The sequence below is a fragment of the Phyllobates terribilis genome, unplaced genomic scaffold, assembly GCF_046119375.1.
Source record: "Phyllobates terribilis strain yellow unplaced genomic scaffold, ASM4611937v1 Scaffold_7__3_contigs__length_470593459, whole genome shotgun sequence".
NCBI lineage: Eukaryota > Metazoa > Chordata > Amphibia > Anura > Dendrobatidae > Phyllobates > Phyllobates terribilis.
In genome coordinates, this window is record NW_027362767.1 from 461,966,299 (window position 1) to 461,978,303 (window position 12,005).

Consider the following 12,005-nt stretch of genomic DNA (forward strand, 5'->3'; position numbering starts at 1 on the left):
CAGTTGTTCACAGACTGGTGACATCTGACTATCTTTGCTTCGGCGAGACTCTGCCTCTCTCACATGCTCCTTATAAGCAGTCATGGTTGAACACTTACCCTCTGGCAGTTTTTCACAAGTAACAGTTACTTTTTCATAATTTTGTTAACCCTGTCCCACCTTCTGATCTGTGTGAATAAAATATGGCGAAAAGAAGTTCCCAAATCATTGCATTCTTGTTTTCTGTATATTTTACACAGCGGCCCAACTAATTGGGAATTGGGATTCTAATATCTTTCTATTCATCCGTCTATCCGTCATCTCATGGGCGTCTAAGATCAGATCGCAGAAGCTTTTATTGTCAGGTCCTAATACACATTAGTATCCTCAAAACACGTGTAGAGTAAGAAATAGGGACTGTGAGGACGAGGGACAGGGACAACAGGGACTGTGGGGATGAGGGATAAGGATTATGAGGATGATGGACAGGGACTATGAGGACGACGAATAGGGACTGTGAGGACGTTGGATAGGGACAACATGGTCTGTGAGGACGAGAGATAGGGACTGTGAGGACGAGGGATGGGGACTGTGAAGATGAGGGATGGGGACTGTGAGGACGAGGGATAGGGACTGTGAGGACGAGGGATAGGGACTGTGAGGACATTGGATAGGGACAACAGGGTCTGTAAGGACGAGGGATAGGGACTGTAAGGACGAGGGATGGGGACTGTAAGGACGAGGGATGGGGACTGTGAGGACGAGGGATAGGGACTGTGAGGACATTGGATAGGGACAACAGGGTCTGTAAGGACGAGGGATAGGGTCTGTGAGGACGAGGGATAGGGACAACAGGGTCTGTGAGAACGATGGATAGGGACTGTGAGGACGATGGATAGGGAGTGTGAGGATGATGGATAGGGACTGTGAGGACGAGGGATAAGGACTGTAAGGACGAGGGATGGGGACTGTGAGGACGAGGGATGGGGACTGTGAGGACGAGGGATGGGGACTGTGAGGACGAGGGATGGGGACTGTGAGGACGAGGGATGGGGACTGTGAGGACGAGCGATAGGGACTGTGAGGACATTGGATAGGGACAACAGGGTTTGTAAGGATGAGGGATAGGGTCTGTGAGGATGATGGATAGGGACTGTGAGGATGATGCATAGGGACTGTAAGGATGAGGGATACGGACTGTGAGGACAATGGATAGGGACTGTGAGGACGAGGGATAGGGACTGTGAGGACGAGGGATAGGGACTGTGAGGACGAGGGATAGGGACTGTGAGGACGATGGATAGGGACTGTGAGGACGAGGGATAGGGACTGTGAGGACGAGGGATAGGGACTGTGAGGACGAGGGATAGGGACTGTGAGGACGATGGATAGGGACTGTGAGGACGAGGGATAGGGACTGTGAGGACGAGGGATAGGGACTGTGAGGATGGATGGATAGGGACAACAGGGACTGTGGGGATGAGGGATAAGGATTATGAGGATGATAGACAGGGACTGTGAGGACGATGGATAGGGACTGTGAGGATGATGGATAAGGGACTGTGAGGACGATGGATAGGGACTGTGAGGACGATGGATAGGGACTGTGAGGATGGATGGATAGGGATTGTGAGGACGAGGGATAGGGACTGTGAGGATGGATGGATAAGGGACTGTGAGGACGAGGGATAGGGACATCAGGGACTGTGGGGATGAGGGATAAGGATTATGAGGATGATAGACAGGGACTGTGAGGATGATAGATAGGGGCTGTGGGGTCTGGAGGTAGGGGCATTGCTATGTACATATTAATCGTGTGATGAAGGACAGTCCTTCTCTTTGTCGTTCTCACGGTGAGATGTGAAGCAGAACGTCCTCAGCTGCAGATCTCAGATGTCTCGGAGTTTTTCTACACTTCTGAATGGACGTCTTCCCAGACATTAAGTGATTTGTCCGTAGGAGACGTCGCTTATTACTGGACATATTCGCTGTACAAGAGTCACAACCCTGCACTGAGACTCGGAGCGGCAGATATACTCGTCAGAGACAGAAAATGTCATTTCTTTGTAGACGAGGACGACTTTCAGGATTAAATATTATTATTTTAAGGGAATGTGATTTTTAGACATTTTATAATGTATCATTAACCCCTCGTGCTGGGTGAAATCTCCGCCATCATCTCACAGATTTACCTTCAACCCCAGAAACCCGTTCCATTTTTCTTCTGGATCCTTAGGAAATGTGTCAAAGTACGTGCGGTGGTTAAAAAGAAGCGGCTGACGTCTCACACTGGGCATTGTTATATATTTTATGATTGCAAAGGATTATCGGAGGTGTGCTGCAGAATGGCGATGTGCACAGGAGGGGACGTGACTGCGGCAGCCTCTAATCTCCGCTCCCATCTCCTCTCCGGCTTCTGCTGACAAAAATGACCGGCTGCAGAAGAGCGTTCAGTCCGCGGTCTGATGGCGGCTTATGGCCCAGCCGAAATTCCAGGTTTATAGAAATATATTGGATTAGGAGATAGTTGTGAGATGGAATTATAATTGCGGAGGTGATTTGCTTACGTAGGTGAAATGTCCAGGAACGGCAGTAAAGCGGCCCCCGCGCTGCGGCGCAGATCTTGAGGGCGAAGGTTTGTGTCAAAATGGCAGAAAAATGTCATCTGAAGAAAATGCAGTAGATTAGCTAAAATGGAAAGCGCTGCGGAATATGTTGGCGCTATAGAAATAAAAACTATTATTATTATTATTACAGGGCTCATGGACGACTTATACGCTGGCGGGCTGCTTTAGTTTTATTTTACTACTTTTTATTTCTCTTTTTACCTTTAAATATTTTTATTTGTTTCATTATTGATTATTTTTTCTTATATTAAAATATTTTTTTCTCTCATTTTTATTATTATAAATTATTAATTTTGAAATTATTTTTTATTAGATTTTTTTCTTCTTGTTTAATTTCTATGATTTTTTTTGTATTATGTTCATCATCTTGAATAGCTTTGGTTGGTCTGAGGCATTTTTTTTCACATAAAACAGAGCAAAATGCTAAAGAAAAAAATATATACAGAAGCAAATCAATAAATACTGCAGGTCCCAGAGCAGAAACCAACAATTTAGGACAGAAGACCGGCTCCTGATACATTGTGGCTCCTCCAGAGCTGCAGAGACAACGCTCCTTCTCCTAGCAGCATTGCAGACAGCCCAGTCCTGGCCAGCAGCGCAGCAATGCTGAGGATCCGCGCTGTCAATCAAGCAGGAGAACACCGCCCCCAGAAACCGAGAGGCAGAGGAGCGGTGCGCTCCTGAAGAATGAAGATGCCAAATTAAAGTGGTTCATCACTATTGCCAATTGATTCTGCATTTTAAAGGGAAACATGGATGGATGACATCATGAGTAAGGTGCAGACCAGAGCTGCTCTTCTTCCTATCACTGGGAATATGATGTTTTATGCAGAGTCGGCCATTCTGGAGGCCATGAAGAGCTGTCTTTGGTCACCTGGTCACAGAAGCTCAACCATCTCGCAGAATAGTAGGGGGCAGGCAAAAGGTTAAAAAGGTCACCTCTCTGGTCGCCCCCAATGCTCACTGCCTGCTGTCCTCCAGGCCCCGGAAGTCAGTGAAAATGTGTAGTTAACCCCGGGGTCTGCTCATAGCTGAAGACCCCGACCTAGAGTAATCACAGGGCCGGAGATGTGTCGTGACAGAGGAGGAGAGGACCGAGCATCGGGCAGGGAGCACCCGGAGGAGTGAGAGGAGGACTGGACATCGGGCAGGGAGCACCTGGATCACTGAGCGGAGGACCGGACATCAGGCAGGGAGCATCTGGAGGGGTGAGCGGAGGGGTGAGCAGAGGACCGGACGACCGGACATCAGGCAGGGAGCATGTGGAGGGGTGAGCGGAGGGGTGAGCGGAGGACCGGACATCAGGCAGGGAGCATCTGGAGGGGTGAGCGGAGGGGTGAGCGGAGGACTGGACATCAGGCAGGGAGCATCTGGAGGGGTGAGCGGAGGGGTGAGCGGAGGACCGGACATCAGGCAGGGAGCATCTGGAGGGGTGAGCGGAGGTCAGGACATCAGGCAGGGAGCATCTGGAGGGGTGAGCGGAGGTCAGGACATCAGGCTAGGAGCATCTGGAGGGGTGAGCGGAGGACCGGACATCAGGCAGGGAGCATCTGGAGGGGTGAGCAGAGGACCGGACATCAGGCAGGGAGCATCTGGAGGGGTGAGCGGAGGACCGGACATCAGGCAGGGAGCATCTGGAGGGGTGAGCGGAGGACCGGATATCAGGCAGGGAGCATCTGGGGGGGTGAGCGGAGGACCGGACATCAGGCAGTGAGCATCTGGAGGGGTGAGCGGAGGTCAGGACATCAGGCAGGGAGCATCTGGAGGGGTGAGCGGAGGTCAGGACATCAGGCAGGGAGCATTTGGAGGGGTGAGCGGAGGTCAGGACATCAGGCAGGGAGCATCTGGAGGGGTGAGCGGAGGGGTGAGTGGAGGACCGGACATCAGGCAGGGAGCACCCGGATCAGTGAGCGGAGGGGTGAGCGGAGGACCGGATATCAGGCAGGGAGCATCTGGAGGGGTGAGCGGAGGACCGGACATCAGGCAGGGAGCATCTGGAGGGGTGAGCAGAGGGGCGAGCGGAGGACCGGACATCAGGCAGGGAGCACCCGGATCAGTGAGCGGAGGGGTGAGCGAAGGTCAGGACATCAGGCACGGATCATCTGGAGGGGTGAGCGGAGGACCAGACATCAGGCAGGGAGCATTTGGAGGGGTGAGCGGAGGTCAGGACATCAGGCAGGGAGCACCCGGATCAGTGAGCGGAGGGGTGAGCGGAGGACCGGACATCAGGCAGGGAGCATCTGGAGGGGTGAGCGGAGGTCAGGACATCAGGCAGGGAGCACCCGGATCAGTGAGCGGAGGGGTGAGTGGAGGACCGGACATCAGGCAGGGAGCATCTGGAGGGGTGAGTGGAGGACCGGACATCAGGCAGGGAGCATCTGGAGGGGTGAGCGGAGGACCGGACATCAGGCAGGGAGCATCTGGAGGGGTGAGTGGAGGACCGGACATCAGGCAGGGAGCATCTGGAGGGGTGAGCGGAGGACCGGACATCAGGCAGGGAGCATCTGGAGGGGTGAGCTGAGGACCGGACATCAGGCAGGGAGCACCCGGATCAGTGAGCGGAGGACCGGACATCAGGCAGGGAGCATCTGGAGGGGTGAGTGGAGGACCGGACATCAGGCAGGGAGCATCTGGAGGGGTGAGTGGAGGACCGGACATCAGGCAGGGAGCATCTGGAGGGGTGAGTGGAGGACCGGACATCAGGCAGGGAGCATCTGGAGGGGTGAGTGGAGGACCGGACATCAGGCAGGGAGCATCTGGAGGGGTGAGTGGAGGACCGGACATCAGGCAGGGAACATCTGGAGGGGTGAGTGGAGGACCGGACATCAGGCAGGGAGCATCTGGAGGGGTGAGTGGAGGACCGGACATCAGGCAGGGAGCATCTGGAGGGGTGAGTGGAGGACCGGACATCAGGCAGGGAGCATCTGGAGGGGTGAGTGGAGGACCGGACATCAGGCAGGGAGCATCTGGAGGGGTGAGTGGAGGACCGGACATCAGGCAGGGAGCATCTGGAGGGGTGAGTGGAGGACCGGACATCAGGCAGGGAGCATCTGGAGGGGTGAGTGGAGGACCGGACATCAGGCAGGGAGCATCTGGAGGGGTGAGTGGAGGACCGGACATCAGGCAGGGAGCATCTGGAGGGGTGAGTGGAGGACCGGACATCAGGCAGGGAGCATCTGGAGGGGTGAGTGGAGGACCGGACATCAGGCAGGGAACATCTGGAGGGGTGAGTGGAGGACCGGACATCAGGCAGGGAGCATCTGGAGGGGTGAGTGGAGGACCGGACATCAGGCAGGGAGCATCTGGAGGGGTGAGTGGAGGACCGGACATCAGGCAGGGAGCATCTGGAGGGGTGAGTGGAGGACCGGACATCAGGCAGGGAGCATCTGGAGGGGTGAGTGGAGGACCGGACATCAGGCAGGGAGCATCTGGAGGGGTGAGCTGAGGACCGGACATCAGGCAGGGAGCACCCGGATCAGTGAGCGGAGGACCGGACATCAGGCAGGGAGCATCTGGAGGGGTGAGCGGAGGTCAGGACATCAGGCAGGGAGCATCTGGAGGGGTGAGCGGAGGACCGGACATCAGGCAGGGAGCATCTGGAGGGGTGAGCAGAGGACCGGACATCAAGCAGGGAGCATCTGGTGGGGTGAGCGGAGGACCGGACATCAGGCAGGGAGCATCTGGAGGGGTGAGCGGAGGACCGGATATCAGGCAGGGAGCATCTGGGGGGGTGAGCGGAGGACCGGACATCAGGCAGTGAGCATCTGGAGGGGTGAGCGGAGGTCAGGACATCAGGCAGGGAGCATCTGGAGGGGTGAGCAGAGGACCGGACATCAGGCAGGGAGCATCTGGTGGGGTGAGCGGAGGACCGGACATCAGGCAGGGAGCATCTGGAGGGGTGAGCGGAGGACCGGATATCAGGCAGGGAGCATCTGGGGGGGTGAGCGGAGGACCGGACATCAGGCAGTGAGCATCTGGAGGGGTGAGCGGAGGACTGAACATCAGGCAGGGAGCATCTGGAGGGGTGAGCGGAGGTCAGGACATCAGGCAGGGAGCATCTGGAGGGGTGAGCGGAGGACCGGACATCAGGCAGGGAGCATCTGGAGGGGTGAGCGGAGGACCGGACATCAGGCAGGGAGCATCTGGAGGAGTGAGTATAAGGATTTTTTTACATCTTACATTTATCAGACTCCCGGTCTGGAGACTCGAGACCATAACAAGGGAATAACTTCTCTGCAAATGGAATTCCCCAGATAAATTCGCGCGGACAGGAAAGCTCAGATTTTGTGTGATCCGCTTATCTCTCAACTTTACAAGTTCCTTGTTGTTGGCCCCACACGTCTCCTGTGGATTCCTGATCACTTGTTTTCACCGGACAACCCCTTTAAGTGGTATAAGGTTCTCGATTCTACGGATAGTGGACAGTAAGATGTTCTCTGCCATCGGTGATGGAGTCGATATTCCGCCTCCGTAATGAAGTTCTTTGCGCGCACACAATATATTAGACGCGGCCTCATTAGCATAGTAATGAAATCTCTCCAAACTCTTCTATGAAGGCAAAAGGCAGCAGTAATTAGGAGCAGACAAATCAGTGACCTCAACCTTCATAAAAGGTGTAAATAAGCCTAATGCGCAAATAATACAAGTGGGCGGAGCCTGGACGCTCCATTCTGCGTCTGTCTTGCCGCTCAGGTCACAGAGATGGGACGATATCTAATTAACTGACGAGTAATGTAAGAATCAGATAAAATGTAACCAGCGGATTCGGAGGTTTGTGAACGGAGGAATCTACATAAGTTAATTGCATGGGAGTTTAGTCTTTGAAGATGGCGGTGAACGCGCAGACGATCGCTCCGTCCTCCGCTCCTACCTTTATTCATATCAATCAGCAGCTTCTTCTTTTGCATTCGCTCCATTTTTTCACGCTCAGCTTTCTCCTTTGCGATCTTCGCTCGTTTCATCTTTTCCTCCATTTCTCGCCTCTTGTTATTTTCTTTGACCGCCTCCTGCAAATAAAAAAGATAAATGTCCATTACGGCTCTGAATAAAGAGAAGTCGAGATTTACTCCAGTCTGACAAATCCTGCCGCTATTACATCTGCCGTCCCAGGATGGCCGCCGTACAGGGAGTCCATGCAGGGAGTCCTGCTCACCATACAGGGAAACCATGCAGCAAGGCCTGCCCACCATACAGGGAGTCCATGCAGGGAGTCCTGCCCACCATACAGGGAGTCCATGCAGGGAGGCCTGCCCGTCATACAGGGAAACCATGCAGGGAGTCCTGCTCACCATACAGGGAAACCATGCAGCGAGGCCTGCCCACCATACAGGGAGTCCATGCAGGGAGTCCTGCCCACCATACAGGGAGTCCATGCAGGGAGGCCTGCCCGTCATACAGGGAAACCATGCAGGGAGTCCTGCCCACCATACAGGGAAACCATGCAGGGAGGCCTGCCCGTCATACAGGGAAACCATGCAGGGAGGCCTGCCCACCATACAGGGAAACCATGCAGGGAGTCCTGCTCACCATACAGGGAAACCATGCAGCGAGGCCTGCCCACCATACAGGGAAACCATGCAGCGAGGCCTGCCCACCATACAGGGAAACCATGCAGCGAGGCCTGCTCACCATACAGGGAAACCATGCAGGGAGTCCTGCTCACCATACAGGGAAACCATGCAGCGAGGCCTAGCCACCATACAGGGAAACCATGCAGGGAGTGCTGCTCACCATACAGGGAAACCATGCAGGGAGGCCTGCCCGTCATACAGGGAAACCATGCAGTGAGGCCTAGCCACCATACAGGGAGTCCATGCAGGGAGGCCTGCCCGTCATACAGGGAAACCATGCAGGGAGTCCTGCCCACCATACAGGGAAACCATGCAGGGAGGCCTGCCCGTCATACAGGGAAACCATGCAGGGAGTCCTGCCCACCATACAGGGAAACCATGCAGCGAGGCCTAGCCACCATACAGGGAAACCATGCAGGGAGTGCTGCTCACCATACAGGGAAACCATGCAGGGAGGCCTGCCCGTCATACAGGGAAACCATGCAGGGAGTGCTGCTCACCATACAGGGAAACCATGCAGCGAGGCCTGCCCGTCATACAGGGAAACCATGCAGGGAGTCCTGCTCACCATACAGGGAGTCCATGCAGGGAGGCCTGCCCGCCATACAGGGAAACCATGCAGCGAGGCCTAGCCACCATACAGGGAAACCATGCAGGGAGTCCATGCAGGGAGGCCTGCCCGTCATACAGGGAAACCATGCAGGGAGTCCTGCCCACCATACAGGGAAACCATGCAGGGAGACCTAGCCACCATACAGGGAAAACATGCAGGGAGGCCTGCCCACCATACAGGGAAACCATGCAGGGAGGCCTGCCCACCATACAGGGAAACCATGCAGCGAGGCCTGCCCACCATACAGGGAAACCATGCAGGGAGTCCTGCTCACCATACAGGGAGTCCATGCAGGGAGGCCTGCCCGCCATACAGGGAAACCATGCAGGGAGTCCTGCTCACCATACAGGGAAACCATGCAGGGAGGCCTGCCCGTCATACAGGGAGTCCATGCAGGGAGTCCTGCCCACCATACAGGGAAACCATGCAGGGAGGCCTAGCCACCATACAGGGAGTCCATGCAGGGAGTCCTGCCCACCATACAGGGAGTCCATGCAGGGAGTCCTGCCCACCATACAGGGAAACCATGCAGGGAGGCCTGCCCGTCATACAGGGAGTCCATGCAGGGAGTCCTGCCCACCATACAGGGAGTCCATGCAGGGAGGCCTGCCCACCATACAGGGAGTCCATGCAGGGAGTCCTGCCCACCATACAGGGAGTCCATGCAGGGAGTCCTGCCCACCATACAGGGAGTCCATGCAGGGAGTCCTGCCCGTCATACAGGGAGTCCATGCAGGGAGTCCTGCCCGTCATACAGGGAGTCCATGCAGGAAGTCCTGCCCACCATACAGGGAGTCCATGCAGGGAGTCCTGCTCACCATACAGGGAAACCATGCAGCGAGGCCTGCCCACCATATAGAGAGTCCATGCAGGGAGTCCTGCTCACCATACAGGGAGTCCATGCAGGGAGTCCTGCTCACCATACAGGGAAACCATGCAGGGAGGCCTAGCCACCATACAGGGAAACCATGCAGGGAGTGCTGCTCACCATACAGGGAAACCATGCAGGGAGTCCTGCCCACCATACAAAGAGTCCATGCAGGGAGTCCTGCCCATCATACAGGGAAACCATGCAGGGAGGCCTAGCCACCATACAGGGAGTCCATGCAGGGAGTGCTGCCCACCATACAAAGAGTCCATGCAGGGAGTCCTGCCCACCATACAGGGAAACCATGCAGGGAGGCCTAGCCACCATACAGGGAGTCCATGCAGGGAGGCCTAGTCACCATACAGGGAGTCCATGCAGGGAGTCCTGCCCACCATACAAAGAGTCCATGCAGGGAGTCCTGCCCACCATACAGGAAAATCATGCAGGGAGTCCTGCCCACCATACAGGGAAACAATACAGGGTATCCTGCACGCCATACAGAGAGTCCATGCAAGGAGTCCTGCCCGTCATACAGAGAAAACAGGAGAAGTGCTTTAAAGCAACAGAAGAAAACACATTGAAACAGGGATCTGTAAGCAAAGCATTATACAGCAATATTGAGCAGTGTAGCTGTGAATCCATCTTTGGGGTGAGAGAAAACACTTACTAGAAGCAGGAGCATAGAGGGCATTATACATAAACACTGAGCAGTGTAGCTGTGAATCCATCTTTGGGGTGAGACAAAACACTTAAAATCATAGAATCATAGAAAGGTAGAGTTGGAGGGGACCTCCTGGGTCATCTGGTCCAACCCCCTGCTCAAAGCAGGATTCACTAGATCATCTCAGACAGATGTCTGTCCAGCCTCTGTTTGAAGACGTCCATTGAAGGGGAACTCACCACCTCTCGTGGCAGCCTGTTCCACTCATTAATCACCCTAACTGTCAAAAAGTTTTTTCTAATATCTAATCTGTGTCTCCTCCCATTTAGTTTCATCCCATTGCTTCTAGTCTTTCCTTGTGCAAATGAGAATAAAGATGATCCTTCTACAATGTGACAGCCCTTGACATATTTGTAGACAGCTATTAAGTCTCCTCTCAGTCTTCTTTTTTGCAAGCTAAACATTCCCAAATCCTGCAACCGTTCCTCATAGGACATGGTTTGCAGACCAGTCACCATTCTGGTCGCTCTTCTCTGAACTTGCTCCAGTTTGTCTATGTCTTTTTTAAAATGTGGTGCCCAAAACTGTACACAGTATTCCAGATGAGGTCTGACCAAAGAGGAGTAAAGACCGATAATGACTTCACGTGATCTAGACTGTATGCTTCTGTTAATACATCCCAGAATTGTATTTGCCTTTTTTGCTGCTGCATCACACTGTTGACTCCTGTTCGGTCTATGATCTATTAGTATACCTAAGTCTTTTTCACATGTACTGTTGCTTAGCTCTATTCCTCCCATTCTGTATATGCTTTTTTCATTTTTATTGCCCAGATGTAGTACTTTGCATTTTTCCCTGTTAAAAACCATTCTGTTGGTTGCTGCCCACTGCTCCAGTTTATTTAGGTCTTACTAGAAGCAGGAGCATAGAGGGCATTATACATAAACACTGAGTAGTGTAGCTGTGAATCCATCTTTGGGGTGAGACAAAACACTTACTAGAAGCAGGAGCATAGAGGGCATTATACATAAACACTGAGTAGTGTAGCTGTGAATCCATCTTTGGGGTGAGACAAAACACTTACTAGAAGCAGGAGCATAGGGGGCATTATACAGCAATACAGAGCAGTGTAGCTGTGATTGACATGGGTGGTCAGTACAAAGGACGGCACAGGACTGATTCATTCCAAAGACCACACTAAGGACCAGGGGGCTCATTACAGGGGAAGAAAGGAGATTCCTGCAGCTAAACAGGAAAGGATTCTCTACAGTCAGAGCAGAGACTGCGGAATACCGACCACAAGAGGTAGAGATGGCCGACACTATAACAGCTTTATACAGGAGCCGACACTATAACAGCTTTATACAGGGGCCGACACTATAACAGCTTTATACAGGAGACGACACTATAACAGCTTTATACAGGAGACGACACTATAACAGCTTTATACAGGAGCCGACACTATAACAGCTTTATACAGGAGCCGACACTATAACAGCTTTATACAGGAGCCGACACTATAACAGCTTTATACAGGGGCCGACACTATAACAGCTTTATACAGGGGCCGACACTATAACAGCTTTATACAGGGGCCGACACTATAACAGCTTTATACAGGGGCCGACACTATAACAGCTTTATACAGGAGCCGACACTATAACAGCTGTATACAGGAGCCGACACT

General features: G+C 53.5%; 1 protein-coding gene across 3 annotated transcripts in view; it reads right to left on the bottom strand.

Moving 5' to 3' along the window:
- The window catches only part of DIAPH2 (diaphanous related formin 2), a 2,453,123-nt gene that overhangs the window by 466,452 nt on the left and 1,974,666 nt on the right, over positions 1–12,005 (bottom strand). For all 3 annotated transcript variants that reach the window (XM_073642200.1, XM_073642202.1, XM_073642201.1), the window contains one exon: positions 7,477–7,612. In XM_073642200.1, the coding sequence (XP_073498301.1) occupies positions 7,477–7,612 (136 nt within the window). The remainder of the gene's footprint in view (positions 1–7,476; positions 7,613–12,005) is intronic.